Below are 23,549 nucleotides of genomic sequence, written 5' to 3'. Positions count from 1 at the left end.
CAGCGCAGGAGCGCGGCCGGGGCCGACGGCAGCGCGGGAGCGCGACCAGGGGCAGACGGCAGCGCAGGAGCGCGGCCGGGGCCGACGGCAGCGCGGGAGCGCGGCCGAGGGCGGGCGGCAGCACGGGAGCGCGGCCGAGGGCGGACGGCAGCGCGGGAGCGCGACCAGGGGCAGACGGCAGCACGGGAGCGCGGCCGAGGGCGGACGGCAGCGCAGGAGCGCGGCCGAGGGCGGACGGCAGCACGGGAACGCGGCCGGGAGAGGGGGGGGGGGGGGGACGGCAGCGGCGCCGGCTGCAGTGCACAACTCCCGAACAGGCCAACGCCCACCAGATTGCGAGAGGCAGTCGCGTATTGAAGAACCTGCTGGAGATAGCCCACTGACCACCGGAATGGGAAAAGGCCCTAAAACGCAGCAAATATGAGAGGTACAGAGAGCGTACGTCACTGGGGTGATGAGTGGGACAAAACCCAGAGTGGCGGAGGGACAAGGGCCTGGGGGAAAGTAGCTAAAAGCTGGACACAAATGGAAAGCCGCATTGAGTATCATCCACATAAAAAGAGGCTACTGAAGAAAGCTTGCGAGTAGATAAACAATGATAAGCATGTGCAGGGATTCATGACAGAGGAGAAAATATGGGAACCATTAGTTCCTTTATAAACAAAGCAAGGCAAACATCTTTCACGGGTCAATCAAATTGTAACAGTCATCCTGAAAAAACAGGGTGGGGAACATTTACACAAAAGTATTCTTTGGGGTACCAAATCTCCGTTCTCCTAAGAGTTTCTGGTCGTAGCACGTTTAGGACGAGGCCAGAGGTATCGTACAAAAATATGAATGCGATTTGTGAACGATTGGATAACCGGAGCGGAACGGATGCACAGGACCTCATCAATACCAGGAGAGAGGCAGCCCAGCCTGGCGCCAGAACCTGAAAGCTCGGGAACACACCCACCCACACCCACACCCACACCCACACCCACACACGCATATATGTGTATATATATATATATATATATATATATATATATATATATCGATTCACCAACACAGGGCCCTTTCCAGGAAGTAATATAAATAGCACAGGACGAATGCGCCAAAGCTAGTATCCTCTCAACTTTTGATTTAAAGGTTTTCGTGCATGCTTCAATGGCCGTCCAAATCTGCATAATCATGCCATTGATAGGGAAGTCGTGTGGAATCAATGCGCGTCGCATTTCAAAAGTTGAAAGCTCCCGAGATAGCAATGTCGGGTCTTCTTCCGTCCGATATCAAGATCCATTTGCATCATGATCGCAAAGCGCCTAACGATTACGAGCAAAAGTCGATTTGGGGCACGGTTTGTCGGACTTGAACGCCGACAACTTCCCCGGGTCGTCATCATCACAAAGCTCGAAGGAAGAAGTAACCATCAGAGCGCCAGGGATCGGCGCTCGCGCGCTCGCTAACGCAGCCCGATGCTCATCGACTGCCGATGAGCCTTATGGTATTAGCGGGGTCCCCGGAGGACGGTGGCGGACGGCCTAACGCCGGGACCGACTGAGGAACATGGGCTAGCTGCCGGGCGGTAAGACGCATCGACTAGTTTCCATCGCAGCCCGTTCCCCGTGGACCGGCGCAGAGGGTGAAGAGGCGGTCGCCAATGGACGGTGTGGACGGTCACTGGCAGCGGAGTCACCGGACCAGAGTGCCAGGGGGACAGGGCCTGGTGTCGCCGGAGGGGGAGCCCTGATACCGCGGGGGAGCAAGAACTGGTGTCGCCAAAGGGGAGGACAGGACCTGACGTCGCCGAGCGACCGAATTCGCCGCCGATCGCCTCGGTAGGATCAGCGCTCTGGGTGCGAGCGTCAGGTAAATCCGGAGCGACCTTTGACCGATGGACTGACCGATGTGATTGGTGATCCGCCAACACCGGAACCTTCATAAATCGGGCAACTGCCACAACTGCGACACTGCTGAGACATCGTGAAGTCGCCATTTTACGTGGCAAAAACGTTTGTACAGAGGCAGTTGTTCAGTTTCCGTCCATTGTACATTATGGCTGCTCCCATAGGTGAGCACACATGCGTGGTTTTACTTCAGACGCATCGGTTGCAAACATCGGAACAACGATGCAAATAACCTGCGGGACTGGCACTCGCCTACGCACACACCACCACCGTCACCAGCCGGCAGATGACAGCACACTGTGTCCGACGACACGAGGATAGATCACGGGCCGGGGATAGCTGCTGAACCAGCGAGTTGCCCACCCTGGTACGCGAGTCTACATACATCATCATGACGCATGATAATAACAAGCCTCCGTACAACCCTGATGCTGCCAGGAGGCGAAGCTCCCAAAGGCCGTCTCATTCATCATTCATCATGAATGGGGTCATTCATCTCTTTACAGCCATACACTCATTTTCATGATAATGAGCCTCGTTCTGTTTTAGCGTTTACGGTTCATGCATGCTCTTGAAAGCATGTTCGACGAATGGAGACATGAACATTTTTGTTGCTAGCTCAAGGGTCTTTGACACGCGTTTGTATTCCTATTCTAAATGAGTGTTTTCAGACATTATTATGCACAAAACTGAAATGCACATACATTTTGGAGTAAATGCTCAAATGAATGAATGTTTCGGGAGGATTTCTCCGTCCCAATGGCTCAGTTGGTTACAGCGCCTGCCTTCTCATCCACCCACTCGTGGCGGGGTGGGTTCGATTCGCTCTAGGCGCTCACCATTTGTCCTTGACGAAATGGCTTGCGGAAGCCGGCAGCGGCCGTGTAAAGGTCAGGTGACGTCAGATGGCAGGATGGACCGTGCTGAGCATTGTGGTACGTTATACTTTCACCATCAAATTCCGCTGTTGTCCTGGATTTGCAGCATCAAATGGTAGAGGTCAGAGCTCATACAGCCAGCACTGCTAAGCGTGAGCTCTGATCTGATCAATCTATTCAAAAGCTCGGTTTATAAATTCAAAAAATCCTTAACACAAAATGTCAGAACGTTGTGTTCAAAGACCGATCCGGCTTACTACTGAAAGCCACTACAAGTACTATTCCGTGTCACGGAATTCACGGGATGACCCTCCTGCAACGCATCCCAGCGCGAACCAGCGTAACGGATGCACCAACAGCAACTTGGCCTCGCGTACCCAGTAGTTAAGCACAGTGATAATTCCGATACTTGGCCTATCATCATAGAGCAAGTATCCTCCAGAGAATCTCATCGAACCATCAAGTTATCTCAGCAGCAGAAAAAGGATGGAACAGGAGCTATATCGCAGATAATAAATCCGATGAATCAGTCTACAAAATATAGGACACGTCTTTATAACATCATATCACCACTGGCCTGGGCGCAACCAACACGAGAGCTGATGGCGGCACGAGCTTCTGGCTGACACTGGCCTTGCATTTTTGCGATATAGAGGGGTTCAGATATAAGCTTTATTGCAACTTACTCACGTGACATCTATACCCGCTCTCCCCTAATGGGCTTTACGAGTCGTCGGAGTGGAGCAAAACAGAGACCCTGTTGTCGCCCCCAACGACGCGAGCTAAATGGCGCCAGCAGGGATGTGCATACGTCACAAGTGACGCACCTCTCCGTTGTTTTGTCGCTGAGAAGTAATTGGGGTTCAGGCCTGGCCCTCCGCGGTAGACTGCCCTGATGTAAATGAGTGAGGCATGCTAGATGGGTCATTCTCTCGTGTTCGCCGAGGGTCGCTTGTCAAGCTTTCCTGTTTGATTATAATGTTTGAAAAGTTTGAGGATGAACGGATGTAGCTGGCAGGTGTTTTATGTGTAAATGTGGCTGGCAGGTGTTTTTTTTTCCGCGAGGCCAATCCAACCCCGGAAGTACACGTAAATGCATTGTTTATGCATGCTCTGTGGGCGAGCTCGAACAAAACCTTAGCATTTTGGCAGGGAAAACAGCCACGAGTGAATATTTGTGGTTGTTTGTTATTGCATTACGGACACCATTATCTCAGCTATCCTCTCCACAAAAGACAAAACAACACCTGAAATCTCAAGAAAGGTCAAAGCCGTTGCGTTCAGATTTCCGCGCGTAATTTCCCCACGACTAAGTGAGGGTGAAACATGGACTCACGGGTGCAGTGACGTAGCCGAAGGGAGGGGTGCGACGGACATCGGGCTTTAACGCTTCCCTCTCAGGATCAGGCGCGGTTTTCAACGTGACACTATTGAATACAGTTCCCAAAGATCATGATCAGAATGCTTACTTTGTCTATGAAGATCACTCGCCACCATGGACAGTGACAGTAGCACCCAACACTCGCAATTTAGTTTCGGGCAAGTGAGCGAATAGCAGAGATAACATGCATGGTATGCAGCTGGAGCAATGGTTTTAAGCGTCGGGGCAAGACAACATTGATATGCTTTTGACACCTTAGGTATACTGTGCCTATTAGTATTATACAGAATGTTTTTGGAGTTTTAAGTCTGTTCGAAGTGCGTGAGCACCGCAATTTTAGAGTGCACTCCCCCCAAATAAGTCCTTTCCCATCGTAACTCCTCGTAGCCCCTCCTCGCTGTGCTCTCGCAGGGTTGCGTCACTCAAACAGAAACGTTTCTTGTAAGAAGACGCCTAGATTTCTCCTGAGGACGGACTTCTTGCGGCCGCTAGCAGCACTGAGTCAAGTTTGCGGCGCCACACAACGAGGCCATGATATTGACAAGCAGCTGTCATGAAGGCGCTGGCCACCTGGCGTGACTGAGCGCGTGAGCGTGGTCGCTTGGCGCGACTGAGCATGTGTGTGGCCACTTGACGCGACTGAGCGCGTGGGTGTGGTCACTTGGCGCGACTGGCTATGCACTGCGACAAAGGTGCCGGCGTGTTCTGAGAGAACCTGTCCCTGAGATCCTGCCAGCAATTGCTCCTCCTCATTCCCAAAGGACCTATCTCACTTACTGACAGCAGGTAGACTGGTCTTAAACAACGTGCTGAGCAAGCCTGTAGGCTGAGTATGATCGGATTGAACAGTCCCTTTCCAATGGGATAGCAATATGATGCTTCTGTGCGCGTGGGACGGCATTGACGCCATTTTACTGCAGTTCGTGACTGATTCGTGTTGTTCCACACAACGCAATGCTGGCAAAATGTTTGACACCTTATTAAGAGTGAAGCTCTTCCTCTGAAGCCTGCTTCACCGCAAGGGTCCCTTCGTTTGTCAGAAGGCCACCACTGGAGCTTCCCTTACCGCAAGGGCCCGCCTGTCTGTCAGAAGGCTACCCATGAGGCCTCCTTCACGGCAATGGTCCGTCCGTTTGTCAAAAGGCTCACGCCTGCCGGAGTCCGGCCATTCAACGTCCGCTCGGCCAACGGCTGTGTTTATGGTGAGCCAGGCCGCTCCGCCAGCCCTCTAATGGCACGCTTTTCTGACGGACTGCCGCGCTGGCGCCTGTTTTTTCCAGCGGTGGGTCGGCCGGGCGCGAGGGACGCTTCGCCGGCGGTGCTGCGCCTGGGCCCGTCCCGAAGCGACGCATCGACCCGGGCCGGGCCGAGAGCGCCGCTCCGGCTCTACACGGCCATGGAAGCGTCCCGGCTCGCCCGGCGGCCGCAATCATCGCTTCTGGATCGAGTGCCGGCGGCGCGGACCGACCATCTGTTGGTGCTCATCGCTGGCACGGCAGACTCAGTGGCGGGGCGAGGAACGACCGGCCGGGGCGGCCACAGCCGAAGACAGCTGCACGCTTGTAACGCAATGTTTACCCAGCATCAGCGGATCAGTCCCGAAGTGGGCTGCAACACTCCGTCGATATTCGACAATGTTTTTGTCACGAGATTACAGGGCCGTTTGAGAACTGGTCTGTGAGTGCCAAGTCTAGTTTAAACACGACCCACGCCCTGGCTGTTGACCAACGCCGACAGACGAGCCAGATCAATGATCATTCCCCTATGTGAGCGACGCCGAGGGACCGGAGATCGTCCGGAGGGCCGGGTGACGAGCAGCGCGTGACGAACGGCGCGTGACGAGCGAGGGTTGCCGCCGCACGGCGGCCATCGGGACCGAGAACGTTCATCCATTATGCCGTCGGATGGTGACACCGGTGTCAGGGCCGAACGGTGACAGATGCCACGAGATCCGTCTCGTCGCTGTCATGGCCCCGTTAGCGACGCGTGTCCGGCCTGAGGAGCGCCAATGACGCCACGTCGGGCCCGCCGGCGGCCGACGCGCACACGCAAACACGTCACAGTGCTGCACAGCTCGGCACAGCACGGCACGGCACGGCACACGACGCCACAGCACGGCACATGACATCACAGCACGGCACAGCGATAGCCGCCACGCCACACCACGACAGTCACAGCAATAGCCACCACGCCACAGCACGACAGTCACAGCGATAGCCACCACGCCACACCACGGCAGTCACAGCAATAGCCACCACGCCACACCACGATGCGGGCGGCGGCACGGCGTTCAGGCACGCCCTGCGCCAGGCCAGGTCAGCTAGGTGACAGAGAGGGAGACAGAGAGAGAAAGAGAGGCAAGACAGCGAGCGAGCGAGCGAAAGAAAGAGAGAGACACCGCGCGACGAAGGCGGACACACAGCGGTGGGCCGGCAGGCCAGCGCGCGGCTCTCATGCAGCCGGCCGCGGCGGTGCGGGGCGGGCCGCGCGCGTGTGCTCCGTGTGCCAGCGTTGCGGTCTCACGAAGGCCGCGGACAGTCACCTCCGAATCGTTTTTAGTTTGCCGTACAGACAGACGGCGGCGCGGATCGTGGCCCAGTCGCCGTCGGTGGAGCGGCCCGGCCTGAAATAGCGACAGCGCGGCTTAGAGCGCCGCCCCGCACCAGGACGGCGGGCCGCAGCGCGACCATCGGCCACTCCCCAGCACTGGTTTGTGTGTCTTTTTTACGGCCGAGCCCGTGTAGCGCGATTGGCGATCGCGCACGTCAGGCCTGGACAGTCTTCATGCAATTATCGAGCGCCGCTCGTTCGGCCTCCTCGCCACTAATGGCGCCCACGGGTCGGCGGCAGCACCTCGTGCTTGGCCGGTGCGCCGGGCGCTGTCAGAGCGGCGGTGAGCGCTCCTCGGCAGCCTCCATTACTCACCTGACACCCGGCTCTGCGGCGGCGGCCCGATCCTCTGATGCGCGTCGTGCCATTAGCGGCGCTGAGGGCCGCGGCCGCGGCCGGCGCGGCGCCTGATACTGGCCGGACCCACGCCCCGCCCGCCCCGACGGACGCGTCAGGTCCGGCCCGCGTGAGGCGCAACCGGGCGTGAGGCGTGATCACGCGTAAGGCGTGATCAGGCGTAAGGCGTGACCAGGCGTGAGGCGTGAACAGACATGACGGAGGACCGTTGTGAAGCACAGTATAGACGGAGAAGAATAAGCGTCGAGATTGATGTTCTGCAGGCGATTTGGCAGCTTGTCACATTCCGGACTCAATATGATTTTTCCAGACGAGAGACGATATCGCAGTGTTAGACACAGGATGGTTGGGGGGATTGTGGAACTTTTCTTCAGGAATGCTTCTTGCATTGCATTAGCGTGCAATGGAACATGTATGTTATTGCTCCGTCATGTATTTAACGTTCCTCATGTATCTAGCATAGCATAAGCCGGGTCATACCGACAGTGAAATCCTGTCTGCCTTCGCCTAGAAGACTGCAACAAAGATGGAAACAAAGGAATACAACATTGCACGGCCGACCAGAAGTATCTGGTCGAGCGTTCGCGCCCAGCCCGCAGTTGTGAGTTCGAACCCAGTTTGCAGCCTGGAATCCCGTCATTCTCGCGACCATCAGCGTGAGAAAATGTTGCACTTACGGATTCATTGGAGAGTACGTTGATAACGCATATGATTGTTTTGTTATGTACTTGACGTTCCTTCAATTGCCGATTTTCGAGTTCTGCGCCATTGCGCCTCAGGTTATTAAAGGGATTGCAATTCATTGTCTGACTTGCTCACTAATTTCAGACACGGAAACATTGAAAGGTGAAGGGTGTTGTGCAATTACTCAGTGCAACACAGATGCCTAAGAATCTACAATCCGAGTTGCAAAAAAAAAACATCGCGAGAAAAGGTGCTGAGCTTGATACGATGCAAGCAAGAACAGAATTTACAGCCTGAAGCCGGCTTAATGCTTCTAAAAGCATTGGGTCTAGAACGGTGTTTCTGCGCGCTAATTGGAGGGTGGGCATCTAACAGCCTGCAGCTCACATGATCTTTGAATCCGAGTATCTCCTGGGAATGCTCTGCTTGGGAAGAGACAGCAAACTTCTCAGCGAATTACAGCGGCGAAGGAAAGCCGAGCTGAAATATTGGTTCACGGTTACCAACGGATGATCTAGGGATGGTTTGTTTGGATGGAAACATTGCACTTATCAATCATCTTGGCTTGAACAGCGTTCACATCAGAAACACTCTCCGTTATTTGTACGTGCTAAGTGTACATAACGTGACACCACAAATTTTGTGCTTATAGGATATTTAAATCTAGTCTATGCTCCTAGGACGTAAATTTTTCGCGTTATCGCAAAAAGCCTTACGGATGTATGCATGGTGCAGCCATGGTATTCTGTTTTTTACGTGGAGTTAAACTTTTCGGAACGTTTGTTAATGCAGAGAGAATGAGTTATCAGCATAAACTTTTCCTGCCAAATTGAAAACATAGCGAGAGTGCCTCAGGTTAGGTACGTCTCCTCGTTTTGGTGCGGAAGTACCATCCAATGGAAGATAGGCTTTACTATGCAGTTCAATCAAATATGGAGCCGTAAACGGGAGAACCGTTGTACGTTTGTCACTATTATATAGACCTATATATACATATATGTATATATATATATATATATATATATATATATATATATTTATATATATGTCAGATCTATATATCTAATTTAGGCAAAGATCTAACTTAGGAAAAATTTGCCAAGTTTCCAAACTAACGAACATAGCTCATTAAAAAACCTGCAAGCTTCTTAGCAGCGGCAAACAGGACATCATAAGCCAGTTTGGATGCTTACCCTGAGTCTTAATATAACCAAAGTATGCCAAATTGACTATGTCAGTTGATGTTTTTTAGTGCTCTTAGCAATACAGCTACATTAATTACTTGTTTCTGGCCCTGGCACATGCGCGTTATGAGCTGCATTCCCCAGCTACCAGGTAAGAGATATCTTCTCTTTGCCGCGCTATTTAAAAAAACCGCCAATACACTAGTCCTCTGGAGTTCATGCCCCGCGCATCTGTGACAGCTGTAGCTAGCTGTTCTGATCATCTGTGATAGCTGCAGCCTGCTATCCTGATTGTTTGCATCGATCAAATGGTGAATGGTTGCGCGTTTTAGGCTTGCTGAATTTTTCCCCAAAGTTCGATACGGGCCCATCCAATTTTTTCATTGCAATGGCCTTCATCATTTTTCAAAAATACATTTCAATGCTGTTTTTCAGTGCGTTTAAGCCTGTCCCTGGCGTACATCTTTCCGCCCTTCAATGATAAATCGCCTGCGCTGAGTGCAGGTAGATGCCGTTAGGTTTCGTTAGTCTTTGGCGAATTTTAACGTCCAGAAATAGGCCAATGATTAGAACTATTTTTATCTGTGCAAAATGTCAGCTCCACGATTGGTTGGCATTCAATGTATTTCTAGATTTGCAATTTTTTACATTGATATTGCAGTCCCGCGAGATCGTGGTCTAGGAGGATAAATAAGGCTACTGGCTCTGAGAAGGCGTTTTAAAAAAATTGCATGCCATGGCGGATCAGAATTTTAACTTTGCTAGAGTGTGGGGTGGGTTTCCATGATCTCAAGAAGCGGTAGCGATACGACGCCTTCTAATAAACTATCCAATGGTTCATAGCGTTTACCAGGTTCTGTGCAAAGGCTGTAAGGGTTCAGAGGCATAGGCCATCCCATGTGGATATTTGAATACCGACAGATTTATACCGAAGTACCATCTAACTCCAACTTGCCAAAATTCCCATATTACGCTCCGAACCCATACTCCGCGTTCAGGCCAGTGTTCAGCGTTGCCGACTTGGACGTACTAGGATATAGACTGTTCCGCTGGACCTAGACGGTATGCGGCACAGTCTACCAGGATGGCGTCCGCTCGCCGCCGCGGCGCGCCGCTGTGCCAGGCACCAGCCCATCGGCCGTTTGCGACACGCTGCTCTCGGTTAGCTGGAAAGATGACCCTGGCCTTGAGGTGCTGTATCAGCTGCTTATGCTCATGTAAACGTATTTACAGATCAAAAGCGCATGGGTGGTTATACCATTTCTGGGCTATTTACAATGACAATTACAAACGGGTTGCTTGTTGAGCGCACAACTTGAACATCCCCAGGCATTTCAGATTAATCTATGGATTGGACTACACAGGACACGACAGGGATTCTAAAACAAAATTATCCGGGCCGTATTGGATAAAAAACTTGTCAGTCGAACTGGACTGAAGGGACCAAAAACTGAATTTCATGTATGAAGTAGCACATGTCCCAAGCGCCTATTGTTAAAATTTCACGTTAACTTGGCTTTAAATATTGTACAGTCGTACTGGTATGAACTGTCTCGAGAATCTTTCTTTTCTCTGAAGAATTCGACCGGATCATAATTGGAGTTCGTGAAGAGGCGGATTCGCGGCGGGTTGGATTCAAGCCTGGCGAATTGTGCCGCTGCACGAATATTTGCAGACAACGCACAAAAAAGCAAAAACAAAAAAGCTACGTTGTACCGGGCTGGATAGCAACAAATTCAAACTAGCATAGCCTTTTTAATAGCAGAGTTTACAGAAAATAAGAAACCAAGTGGTGTCTCCAGAGCCAATGACCCGCGACAACTCACCGAGCCATCTCAAACCTCCACTCGCCTTCGAGCTCTGCCTTCATACATCATGCGGCTGCCTACAGAGCAGCGGTGCAATCAGAGGGTCATACGGGTCGTATTTTGCGACACTGCAAATCTGCAAAATCAAAATAATGCCAGATTCAACGATACCTAATCGCAGCAGTACTTTTCTCGATTCTGTCAGCTACTAAATCAGTCATTGGTCACGTGGCACGACAAAAGCCGACATCTTTTCGCGACCTTTAACTTATCATAGCTCTGCACGGACTCGGTCACAAAATTCTTGCTACTCGGTGTCAACGCTTAAAACTATTGCAAAGTTTTCAAAAACAGGCTCGCGGAGTTCCCGGTCAATACATAACCAAAATATAAAAGATCTACGTCGATAGAAAGTGTGCTCCACTTCATAGATCGGTGAGCGGATGAGGTTTCTTTAATACATCGCAAATATCTGCTTTGATCATGGCGTTACTTTGCCTCTTATCACATGGAATAAACACTCACTTCATAATGAGGCAATTCCGAGCTTTCCTACAAGTTGTACACCCACAGTCAATGCCTGGGTCAAGCGAAATTATTTTCAAGAGTATTGTACGAAATATAAGAGTCAGAAAAAATAGACGTAACACGAGCAGATTATTGCAAGTAGTGGAAGATATAGCTAAAGGGGTTCCAGCACGTGCAAGCTGTCAGAAAGATTTGGCTTAAGATGGCTCTTACCATCCAGTTATAAGTTTTACGGCACATGTACAACCGAGGTATCTTACTTTGGAAGGGACCAATCATAATTTTGGAGGACAACTAGTGGGCGGCAGCTACGTACCCTTTTATCTATCTTCCGTCAATTTGAGTGTCTTTTGATGCTTTCTGGAGCCTTAAAAATCAGGAGGAATTCTGTCACATGCGTTTTAAGGTTTGTGGACCCTGCCATTCTGGGCCCGTGACATTCACGCAATTGCAACTTCATCACTATATCGTGTAGTGATCAAGTAGTAACTGCGAACCCTCCAAGCGTTCTTAATTCACAGTCCTTGTCTATGCCCGAGGACTCACTTCTGCCCAGGACAAACAAGGCTGACGTACCTCCCCTTGTATGCATTTCTTCTTGGAGCCGCAGGGGAATGGCGCAAATCAACTGGTCTACTTTTTTGTTTGTTAAGTGCTATCTTGGTGAGCGTTGTTTTATCCCGTTTTTGTAAAGTGGCAACATGTCTCGGTTTTCCGACTAAATGAGGCCTTAGTAGTGTGAAATGTTTGAATGCACCATCCTAATTCTCAGGGTCAGGTAATTCTAAAATTAGCTGATATCGTTTAATGACAGCCGATTTTAAGGCTGTAATTGGCAGGACTTGCTTACAAGAAATTCTGTCACGCTGTCGTGACATCAATATGGGGCCATGCAATGACAACTTTGGTGCCTGGCAAGTGTGGTAATGAAGAGGTGCAGGGCCACCAGTCATGAATAGGCGGCTCACAGCTGGGAGACGAACCATGCGCTAGAAACTGTGGGCGACGTGTGGCCCGGAGCGGGGGAGATACCGCCAGCTGCCGTTAAGCTTTGTGGGCTGGACGCCCCTAGTCAGTGCTGTCCTACGGGCAGTGCGAGAGGGCCGCAGCTTCGCAGGCGAACACACCGTCATCCACCAGCTCAGCCGACGACCGGGCGCGGCACACAGGAGGTGAGCACAGAGCCAGCGCCGCAAGCGCCACAGCTCACCGGAGCTACCGACGGGAACAGGGAACACCGGCTCACCGGTTGGGACTGGACGGCGCGGATGAGACGGGCGAGCGTTCGGCATCGTCGCTGGTGGACGGCTTAAGCAGGTCGGCTGAGGCGGAGGGCGCCAGCGGCCCGGGCAGCACCGCCGCCTCGGTCTCCTCCGGAGGACAGCAGCTCAGCGGCGACTCACTGACCGAGAAGTCCTCCACCTGCCGGATACAGGAGGACAGCAGCTCAGCGGCGACTCACTGACCGAGAAGTCCTCCACCTGCCGGATACAGGAGGACAGCAGCTCAACGGCGGATCACTGACCGAGAAGTCCTCCACCTGCCGGATACAGGAGGACAGCAGCTCAACGGCGGATCACTGACCGAGAAGTCCTCCACCTGCCGGATACAGGAGGACAGCAGCTCAACGGCGGATCACTGACCGAGAAGTCCTCCACCTGCCGGATACAGGAGGACAGCAGCTCAGCGGCGACTCACTGACCGAGAAGTCCTCCACCTGCCGGATACAGGAGGACAGCAGCTCAACGGCGACTCACTGACCGAGAAGTCCTCCACCTGCCGGATACAGGAGGACAGCAGCTCAACGGCGACTCACTGACCGAGAAGTCCTCCACCTGCCGGATACAGGAGGACAGCAGCTCAACGGCGGATCACTGACCAAGAGGTCCTCCACCTGCAGGACACAAGAGGATAGCAGCTCAGCGGCGACTCACTGACCGAGAAGTCCTCCACCTGCCGGATACAGGAGGACAGCAGCTCAACGGCGGATCACTGACCAAGAGGTCCTCCACCTGCAGGACACAAGAGGATAGCAGCTCAGCGGCAGATCACTGAGAGAAAATATCCACCTGCCGGACACGAGAGGACAGCAGGTCAGCAGCAGATCACCGAGAGAAAAGTCCTCTACCTGCCGGACACAAGAGGACAGCAGCTCAGCGGGAGATCACTTACGGAGAAGTCCTCCCGATGGGACACAGAAAACAAGACGTCTGAAGACTTTATATCACTCCAGATAGACACTCTCAACACAGATGTTACTAATGGGACCGTAACGTCAACACGCGCCCGTGTGGCCGCTTGGATGCTCTTCGCTTGGGTGGGGGGTCAGTTTGACTCGCTCAGATATCAAGAACTAAGTAAGCTAAAAACACCAAATTCACAGAGTGCATTGGCCTGCACGTGACCTTACTTAGGTCAAAGTTTGATATTCCTAGATTGCAACCTTCAGGTCAAGTAAGGTCAAACAAGGTCAAACTTCAGGCTGGTTTCCAAAATTCCCCCAGAACCTTGATACCCGTTCTAAGTAAAAGGTCACATGCTCATTTTGAGGTCAGTGACCTTGTTTGACCTTAGGGAGGCTACGGTAACCAAGATCATACAAGACTGCTTTGATAAGACAGTAGTAATAGCCTTATGCCTTGGAAAAGGGGAGTGGAGGTATTGATGAGTTGGCATTGAACACAGAGCACAGGACCGAGCAGACAGGAAAAGAAGTGCATCTGTTCTTCTGAAAAGTCGGCGACCAAACCTTAACATACAGGGCTCATCATGGCCAATTATGCAAACGTGATATGTGCATTGACGTGTGATGTGTGCCAGCTTAAAATAGCTTACACGTGAAGTGATGCTTGGCGCGTGATGCGCGATGCCTGTTTTATTGAAATCGTTTCCATGTGTAATTGATGCGCGATGTGAGACGTCTATTTACTTCAACTCGCTTGCATGTTTGAATGAAGCGTGATGCGTGATGCCTGTTACTTGAGTTGGTTTGCTTGTACACGCATTTTTACGTATTCTAATTCTCAGGTATGCACCGTATCGTGGTAATGGCTGGCAATCGCTTTTTGTGTAATCCTCGGGATGTTGGTGTCCTGTAAAAACTGTGACTTGATGTTTCAACAAAACAAACTGAAACATCGATTAGGCTCATCGGCAGGCAGTTTTGAATTCACATCTGTTATTAATTCGATAAAGGCATGTTGCCGAAATATCAACCACTCTATCTCTCCATTTTCCTGTTTTTTTTTCTCCGAGGAATAAGGCTGTTGCTACTGTTATATATATATATATATATATATATATATATATATATATATATATATGAATAATGTTCCTCGCGAATGCACTTAACAACTTACGTAAGACTGCTTACGTAAGTTACAGTCTTTTGTAAACAGTGACAATTACTCCTTATTTAATCCTCTGTATGTTGGCGGCCTGTAAAAAACTGTGGCTCGCCGTGTTTAAAAAGAAACTGAAAACTGAGTAAGTTGTTCAGTGCATTTGCGAGAGATGTTATTCACCTAGATAATACAGTCGTAATAGTCTTGTTCCTCGGAGAAAAACCAGGAGGATAAAAATATAGACGGGTTAATACTTCGGCAACATGCCTTTATCGAAACAATAACAGAACTCTTCTGCTATTGTTCAGATAAGGACATGTTGCCGGAATATCAACTTATCTGTAGCCCCACTCTCCTGTTTTTTTTCTCCCAGGAATAGAGCTATTACTACTGTCTCATCCATATGCGTAATATCCTTCGTAAATACACTTAACAACCTACGTAAGACTGCTTTGAGTTCTGCACTTGAATGAACGACAAAGATTACGTTAGACGGTATGTTCATACAAAGAAAATGTTGGCCCGGGTCATTTTGGGTTAGTGACCTACTGTTACCTTTAAGAAGCCCATGCAATATGTGTAATGCGGTTTTATTATCAACAAATTCGAAATGAGGACCAGAAACCATCCCATAAAGCAGACCCTTGAGTAAAAAAGACAGATGATTGGGTTTGGCCTTGGTCTGACCTTTATAACTGAAAGCCAGGTCAATGGATTTTGCTCATTCAATTGTTGTATTGCCTAAAAAAGCATCTCAGTGATGTAGGGCTCCGTCTAACACTCCGTTGTTGCATCATGTTGAACGATTCCCTAGCAATTGGCTTCGCTGAATCCATAGCATGACTTGGACCTGCTGTAGGTCAGCGACCTCACAAGGTACATATAAATTTTTGACACCAAACGATCCACTATTGAACTGTCTACAGTTATACAAAGTGTACGCGGCTATGCCGCGTTGTTCGGAAACCATTCCGGAAAAACCTTCGGCGGGGGGAGGTTAAGTTGACCCCCACTCGTTAATGCATATCAGCCAAGGAACGCTTGTATTACTACAGAGCGAAGTATCACCTACCCAAGAGACAAACTGATAGCGAACACCCATGACGGTGATCATCCACTTCTATCACCTATTTTGTTCTTTATCAGCCACGGCCACATCATACCAAGATGAACGGTGTGGAAAGTGACGAGAAGCTCGTGCGGCGTCGCCTCCTTGCACCCTCCGAGCGCTGGAATTTCTGGCTGTTTCAAGCCGTTGCTTCTACTTAATTGCCGACGTGACGAAGGACGCTGCGGACTTCGCTAATTGTTTGATGCATTGTGTTCTACGCAACAGCGCAGGCTGTTTCTAGTAGAACTCTGAAGGAGTATTAGCAGAAGCTGGTATTACAGGACGTTGGCGCTCAGTTCTATCTGTTACGATTAAGAAGCATAGATTATTGAGCGGTACGTGGGATACATAGACCCGCGAATTGTTGAGTCTAGCGTCGCAGTAACATAAGCGGCGTGAAGAAGACCGACCCGACTCGACACGGATTGGAGCGAGCCACATTTGTCCATTCCGAGGCCCACGGGGTGCGACATTCAACACTCACAAGCCAGTGCTCGCCGCGAGCTCATCAAACCCCAGCTTTTTGCGGTGCCGGCAGGATGCGGGTTCATGGGATCCTGATGCATTTTGGCCGAATTCACGAGACCGACATAGCCGTTTAGAAGACCAAAGGCCCTACGAATGCGTGCAGTTGTCTATCAATTCTGCTTTTTGCACATACAAATGGACAAAATAATTCAAAAAAGTGTGTCAAAAGTTTTCAGTACGAGAGATATTTACAGTTATCATAATGGCATCCAATCATGGTTATTGTTTATTTCGCCTAATCACGCCACGTAGTTGTTTACAGTTTCGTCCTCAGCTTTTTAGTTGACGAATTCCTTGGCCAGTGTCTACGATGAGCCGCGCTTGTTGCGAGTTCTGACCACTCCACCCCATCGTGTAATTCCGGGTCAACGACGGAATTCGGCAGCAAAAGCTTTATGAGCCGCCATACTCCGCCGGTCCGTCCGCTAAGCGTGGCCACTGCCAGCCGCCGCAGGCCATCCCAGTCGAGCACCAATAGCAAGCACATCAGGCGTCTGGAGCCCACCCGCCAGGAGCGGTAAATCGGAACACGTTTGCCTCAACCAACTGAGCTTTCCTGATGGACAAAGTAATGTGACAAGGCAACAAACGCCTATGGCGTGGAACAATGCTAAGTTGCTACAACGTCGTTAAAACAAAACATTATTTAACGCGATCGAATCCTTGCTGGAATCTCTCTGCTGTCAACTCCTTGCCGGACTTCGAACCAAATTAAACCGGACCAAATTTGTTCAGAACAGTTGCACTGCATTGCTCTTGTTTTCCAAGTCTCGGCATTGGAAGACGTTGGTTGTCTTCATCTTCAAGGAGGGCACACGCCCTCTGGGACCGACTGTCAACCCTTAGTAGTCCTGTTCACATAGGGAATTGAAAATGTTGCGAGATCGGAACCAAAGCTGGCCTGCTGTAAGTTTTCGTGCATCTACGGTGCTGGTAACGTGGCGCTCTTGAGTCAAGCTGTACAACGTTTTATTATCGCACTGAAGTACCTATAGTCAAAAACGTTACCTGCTTTCTTGGAAACCCATGTCGATTTATGTTCTCAGCTACAACTTAACTAGGACACACCACAATATTGGCAACAGCAACAAAGGAATAGCCGACGTTACCCTAAACGTGGTGCTCTTGCTGCTTAAGCCTCGTGCATACGCAGCTTCCAGAAACCTCCTGGCAGCTGAAACCAAACCTGACTGATCAGCGAAGAGCTCTTTTTCGAAGATCGAGATCTATAAAATGACCATGTGGCAGCGAGGCCGTTCATCCCGAGACGGCTAGGCTACCATATGGAATATGGTAGCTTGGATCGAGTATGTATTCCCCATACATAGCAATACAGTTCAATATGTTTAAGTTATTGCAGTCAGCTGCATAGCCTGGTTGCAAAATGAAGAGCACAAATGCACTCTTACCACACATTTGGATAATTTTTAACAATTCCGCAACAGAACAACCTAGATCGCCATCACTGGCACACTTTTGTTCCAATCTCGCAACCATTTATTTTCCAATGTAAATAGGGCTACTGCCACTAGTCTTTCCTGCAGAACGTATAGACTGGCCAGAGACGGATCCAGCGCCAAACTTTGAAGGGATCCAAAATCTGAAGGCGACGCCAAACTCCCGAGTACTAAGCCTAAGAAGGGACAACGTATGCTTTGTCACTTTATTGAGTGCATAGTTCCAGACATCTGTCACCTTTCATGCGCAACTGCACCGACCCATCCCCACTCACCAAACAGGGGTCGGTCCGGAAAATTGCAAGGCGTTGGTCACATTCTTTGGATGGGTCACCACAACACGCTTGGAACGTGTTAACATGACAGCACATAGCCCGCCCATCAATTCAACCGCACACGTCGTTGTTAGGAATAAATGACGTAACCCTTTTGCTGGAGAAACATAAATGACTATAGTTAAGCATTAGCGGTCGTTTCCTGACATGCCCCTATGCATTACACAACGCCTCAAATTCTCCCCCCCCCCCCCGATTTTTCGAGACAAGCGTTAAATCGGCGCAGATTGCGAGGCCGACATGCGCACGCTAAGATGCGCTATGGTCGGTGCGAACTCAAACCCCAATCCTCATCCTCATCAGGAACACTATGGCTTCTTCCTCGTACTTAGACTTGATTTGTGAGATACGCCACAATTCTCCAGATGTTTACACAATTGTAGGGTCACATTTGTTCTCAAGTTCTGATAACAAGACCGTGCCGCGAGGTTTTTCCGTGTCGGCCCAGCATCACGCTGGCCTTCTGAGTCATGTCCGCGTAGTGAACAGGTGACGAACGGACCTTTCCATTGACTGAAAAACAGATCGCTAAATGGCCCTGCACCCTGCAAACTGGAAAAACCGAGAAACCGGGAATCTAGAAACCAAAATGGCATGCTGTTTTATTCTAACGCAGCCACAATTAAGATCAACGCACTTCCTCCATTTTGGCACGAGCCATTTGCAGTACCACGTACTTGGGCAGGGCAGTTAGGGAAAACTCTTAGGACTTGTCGACCACCTGTTCAGTGCAGAAGCAATGGCCCCTTGACGGTTGATAGTAGAGAACATAAAAGTCACGCGGTAAGCATGTCAAGTGGGCTAGCGCCTCCCAGCTTTGGTCCGCTGTCTTCTCTAACATCGTCTCTTTATTCAGGGCCTTGAAGGCTGTGCTAGTGCGGGACTGACTCATTTGGCATCCAGCGGAGCACACTTATTGATCACCGAGCGGACCTTGGTCAGGCCGGCGAGGTATTTGCCTCTTGAGGCTCCTTGTCCAATCAGCAGCCACTCGCTTAAAGAGGACGCCCTCGTGATCAAAGAATGTGGCGTGCATGGCCTTCGAAGTAGGCCATGTATTCAGCCATTCTCATGTTAGGGTAATCGGGCCCCTCCGTTTTTTGGCCGAAACAAAATTTGCCACGCTTAACAACAATACATTGATGCGATGAAATGACAGCATGCGAATGCGTACGGCATCTAGTCCCAGAGTTGCACCTCCACACAGCGAGCTTTCCTTCTAACAAAAACGTTACCGAAAAAAAACGCCCGAAACGCTGACGAGCCAGGATCCAGGATGGCAATAAGGTAAATCACATGACCTTAGGTTAAGTCACATAAGAGCTATATAACAAACATCAAACAACTGTTCAACGAGCCAGAGAGTTTAGAAAAGGGGAAAAGGAAGCAAAGGCCCCAAGATCAATAAAAACATAAGGTCATCAGACCATTAGTCCATGTCTCCAAAACGGTTACGATCTACACATACCTTGGTTGAACACTGCTGCCATTCTTCAGGCGTGTACAAAATCAAAGTGAGCGGCAACAGAGACCAAATGTCCGACAACCCAGCATGCTCGGCTAGTGTGCGATTCTCCTATCATCATGTAACACACATTCGAAAGTTTGGCATGGGAAAGAGAGGCAACTCAGATGGGTCATATGGTTGGTAAAGTCTCACGAATCAATCGACAGCAAAGCTCTGACGAACTGCAAGGATATTTCATGTTCAGCAAGATATATTAACTGGCTGGAGGGTACATTTTTCACATAGCAGGGTTCAGCCGTCGGACGGCAAGGTTCACCGCCAACGGCAGTGTTAAACCAACAGTGCTGTTGATTGAACACTGCCGTCGGACGCGCTCTTTCGGAACAAATAGTTTGGAAGGTAATTATTGAATCCGGCGAAATAAAACCGGATAGCAAAGAATAACGGCCACATATGGCAAAGTATGCGAGAGCAAAATATATGTACAGAGGCCGTTGGACCACACTCTGTAGCATCCACACAATAACACAGTATAGTGATAGACATCGGAAAAAAGGTGATGTGGCAGCTCCAGGCTGATCAGCATCAATGGCTCGTCGATGCGCCGGAATGCAGTGAGTAGAACATGTAAAAATTAGGGTGGATTTTCCTGCCCGTTCGTCATCAGTCCCAACTGAGTCATATTTTACAAATTTGGAAAGTTGTTAAGCATTCACTCGTATTTAAGAGCCGGGAGCAAAGCCTCCATGACGTCGAGACAGCCACCGAGAAGCGATGTAAAATGTCCCAAGAGCGTATTGGCAGCATCTGACGGCCAACCACTGTGCGGAACAGTTGGCTTTACCAACCTTTTAATTTGAACTCTCAAAATAGTTTCGCTGGAAGGGAAAAGCCAAGGAGTAAAAACATAGAACCAAAAGCTGTAAGAATGCCAATATATCCCGGCCTTTAGCGATAAGCTGATATACAACGTTCTGATCTAAATGAAGGCTGGCAGCACGACACAAGTTAATACACATCATTGGGCACGGAGCCTCACATAATCGTACAGTTTCTCAGCCTCAAATCGTCGATACCGATCTCAATTTCATCATGGTCAGCGCAGTCCAGCACATCTGAAGAATAGCTGGTGATACATTCCGAATGAAAGTGCTCTGATGCTTCAGTGCTAGAACACGTCTCGACCGTCCCCGCTAGTCCATCCCAGAGGAAATTGATGCCAGTTGGACCCGTTCCATGCTGCGTGATAGAGCATATTCCTGCTCGCGGACCTGTACCAATCAAAAACGAAGCTCACACCTGAAAGTCAAGAGCGCCGTGAGTATTCCAGCTCCTGTGTCATGCGGCAGATGCATCATGCTCTGATAGTCTCGGTGCTCTGCTCTGGCGACTGGACAGAGCCGGCCAGTCACCTTTTTTTCATCTTGCATCTGTGAATAAATTAGGATCGTAGAACCGTGTGGTTGGCAATGACGATTCTGACTAAATTATCTTCCGATTACTCATATAATGTGCAGCAATATTACTATGTCCGCACAACTGATTTGCCCGCAATCGACAATAATTGCGTTATTTTATCAGACGTATGCAACAACAAAACAAAAAAAAAAACAAGGAAACCCCAAGGAGCAAAGGTCATTGTACTTCCACTGCACCATACCTCTTCCTTTGTTGCTCCTTGAGATTTCTCTAAAATAGCTCGTCAATCTGTTTGAGTCTGAAAGTGCAAGAAATCATGGATTGCCTGGTTCGTAACATGCTGGCACAATGCGCTAGCGAGTAGAAAAGCTAACGGGTCTATCGGTCAACCAATCTGTGGGTCAACTTGTGCGTAATTCAGTTGGTCAAATATACGAACGAACGTAAATAAGACACAAAGTCTTGAAAATTACAGTCGCTAATGATGAGTAAAATCAATAATCGAACGCTCGCCCAGCAAGACGGGGATGAGTCACATACTTCAATTGTCGGCGAAACCCTTCTTAAATATCTCCAGGTGCCTCCGAGACCAGAAGCTGCTAAGCCGGGGCTCTATTAGTTATTCACAGGTTTCCAAGTTCCGAAGTTCACGATTCCGCCAGCCCAGCTTGCGGTCTCGAAAGCCAGGCAGCATCGGCTGTCTGCGGAATGAGCCCGCTAAGACGAGTCTGCGGGAAGAACCCACTAAGATACGTCTGCGGGGACAAGCCCGCTAAGATACGTCTGCGGAACGAGTCCGCTAAGACGCGTCCAACCATCACCTGGCTCCCGCTGATGATGCTGAGCATGGAGCGCTTCTCATTCGGCGCAGATCCGCCCCGGTCACGGATCCGACACGGCGGCCGGAACAACGACGGAAACCGGTACATGGTGGCGGGCGGTCCCTCCACACCACACGCGCGCGCTCACCGCACGCGGGACGCGACCGCCGCCCGCTGCAGGTCACACACCAGGCGGACCGCTGTCCTACTTCCCTACACTGGACACAAGGTCATCCGGACTCCCTTCTGCCACGCCGGGCCGCCCTTCCACAGCTCCGACCGCCACACCAGGCCGTTCGTCCACAGCTCTGACCGACACAACAACGCTGCGCGTCCACAGCTCTGACTGCCACACCAGGGCCGTCCCTCTACCACCCTGGTGGCACGGCGGCGCCGACGGGCCTAGGCCGCGCGCGCCGTCGGAACATTCAAATCAGCGGTCCGTCGGTGCCGGCGTCGACGGCATCCAGCATGCTAGGCGCGTGCCCCAGCGTCCTCGATAATTTGGGACGTTCGGGTCATCGCGTAGGAGCAGCGGCTCCACAGATGTTTAAGAAGCATTTGGCATCCGTCGACGAACGAGGGAAAGGGAGGAGGCTAAATCCTCCTTGCCGCAAGTTATCTCATCCGCCATTTGCTGGAGGCTGTGGGAGCGACAGGGCGGCTTCTGGCACTTTGCTTTACTGTAATCCTGGTACCCCTAGGCCAGCAATCATATTTTACATGTACCTTGAAAATACAGCTTACTGCCCACGACGCCAGGCGTCAGAAATCGACCGGTCCAGATTATCCCACGTCAGATTAAGCTAAGCCTTATGATTATTCTTCGGCTGACAAGTTATGAATGCCTAGCTCGTTTAGTGTACTTGCGTGATCCCATCAAAGTACAATTTGCTTATGAGCAACGGTGTGGGCCATGAGGGTGAAGCCGTGATGATTTAGTGATGAGTGCACGTCATTCTGGATCACGTCACTACACAGATTGGCTCAATCAATGTCATTACACAGATTGACCCAGCCAATGTCACTTCACAGATTAGTTCTGGTAGTTGATCGGATTTCCTAGGTTCCGTCGTGTTCATGCCCGCTGCCGCGAATATTTGCTTGCTGCTTGCCACAGTTTCTGTCACGAGTTCATGCCGCTTTAGGTGAAGTCCAAATGGCACCACACGATTAGACTTTGGAAGTGTCCCTCTCTTTTGATTTTCCTGTTCTGCGTTTAAGCATGATAACCTGTGAACGCAGCTTGCGGTTGAGTCACAGTATGGTTTTTTAGATTTGCAGTGGGCTAATGTAAATTACAGGTGAATGTTCGCTAAGCTAACACGCAATTCAATCGCTATCCAGTTTGAACATCGTGTAAGAGAGGCGCTTTATGAAGAGCTCACAGACTAAACGACACGTTATGAACTACTCACAAATCTGCTCACTAAATGATACGTCAATGAGGTCAACTAATGTGGAGCTAGTTTGTCGTTTGGTCAGCGCGACCGGTTAAATGGCACCAAATTTTCCAGGCATGCAGTTAAACGCTCTTCTCCCAGCGAGTGGAAGGCGGAAAATGCCCGAGGAATTGCCAATATGTCGGGCTACATGTTACCTGTTCGGGGCGCTGAAGTTTGAGCCTTTGAAAAAAGGTGAATTTAGATGTGCCAATCAGGAGTGATGTATACCACCAATACGGAATACTGGTGTGCCGATAGATGGCAAAACATCTGTGGGTGTTACCTGATATTCTATATGGGCT

At 50.2% G+C, this 23,549-nt stretch overlaps 1 protein-coding gene across 1 annotated transcript in view; it reads right to left on the bottom strand.

Annotated features, from left to right (window-relative positions):
- Cngl (Cyclic nucleotide-gated ion channel-like) overlaps positions 1-21,910 on the bottom strand; it is a 52,967-nt gene extending 31,057 nt beyond the window's left edge. Inside the window, exons 1-12 of the mRNA XM_037235327.1 lie at positions 21,803-21,910; positions 13,317-13,331; positions 13,258-13,272; positions 13,199-13,213; positions 13,140-13,154; positions 13,081-13,095; positions 13,022-13,036; positions 12,963-12,977; positions 12,904-12,918; positions 12,845-12,859; positions 12,786-12,800; positions 12,566-12,741 (exon numbers count right to left, since the gene is read on the bottom strand). Of these exons, the coding sequence (XP_037091222.1) occupies positions 12,566-12,741; positions 12,786-12,800; positions 12,845-12,859; positions 12,904-12,918; positions 12,963-12,977; positions 13,022-13,036; positions 13,081-13,095; positions 13,140-13,154; positions 13,199-13,213; positions 13,258-13,272; positions 13,317-13,331; positions 21,803-21,910 (434 nt within the window). The remainder of the gene's footprint in view (positions 1-12,565; positions 12,742-12,785; positions 12,801-12,844; positions 12,860-12,903; positions 12,919-12,962; positions 12,978-13,021; positions 13,037-13,080; positions 13,096-13,139; positions 13,155-13,198; positions 13,214-13,257; positions 13,273-13,316; positions 13,332-21,802) is intronic.
- Between the last annotated feature and the right edge of the window lie 1,639 nt (positions 21,911-23,549).

Source organism: Pollicipes pollicipes, unplaced genomic scaffold, assembly GCF_011947565.3.
Source record: "Pollicipes pollicipes isolate AB1234 unplaced genomic scaffold, Ppol_2.1 Scaffold_7261;HRSCAF=8764_pilon_pilon_pilon, whole genome shotgun sequence".
In the NCBI taxonomy this organism is placed as follows: Eukaryota; Metazoa; Arthropoda; class Thecostraca; order Pollicipedomorpha; family Pollicipedidae; genus Pollicipes; species Pollicipes pollicipes.
The sequence above is the reverse complement of the archived record's forward strand: the minus strand, read 5'-3'. Positions and strand labels throughout refer to the sequence as shown.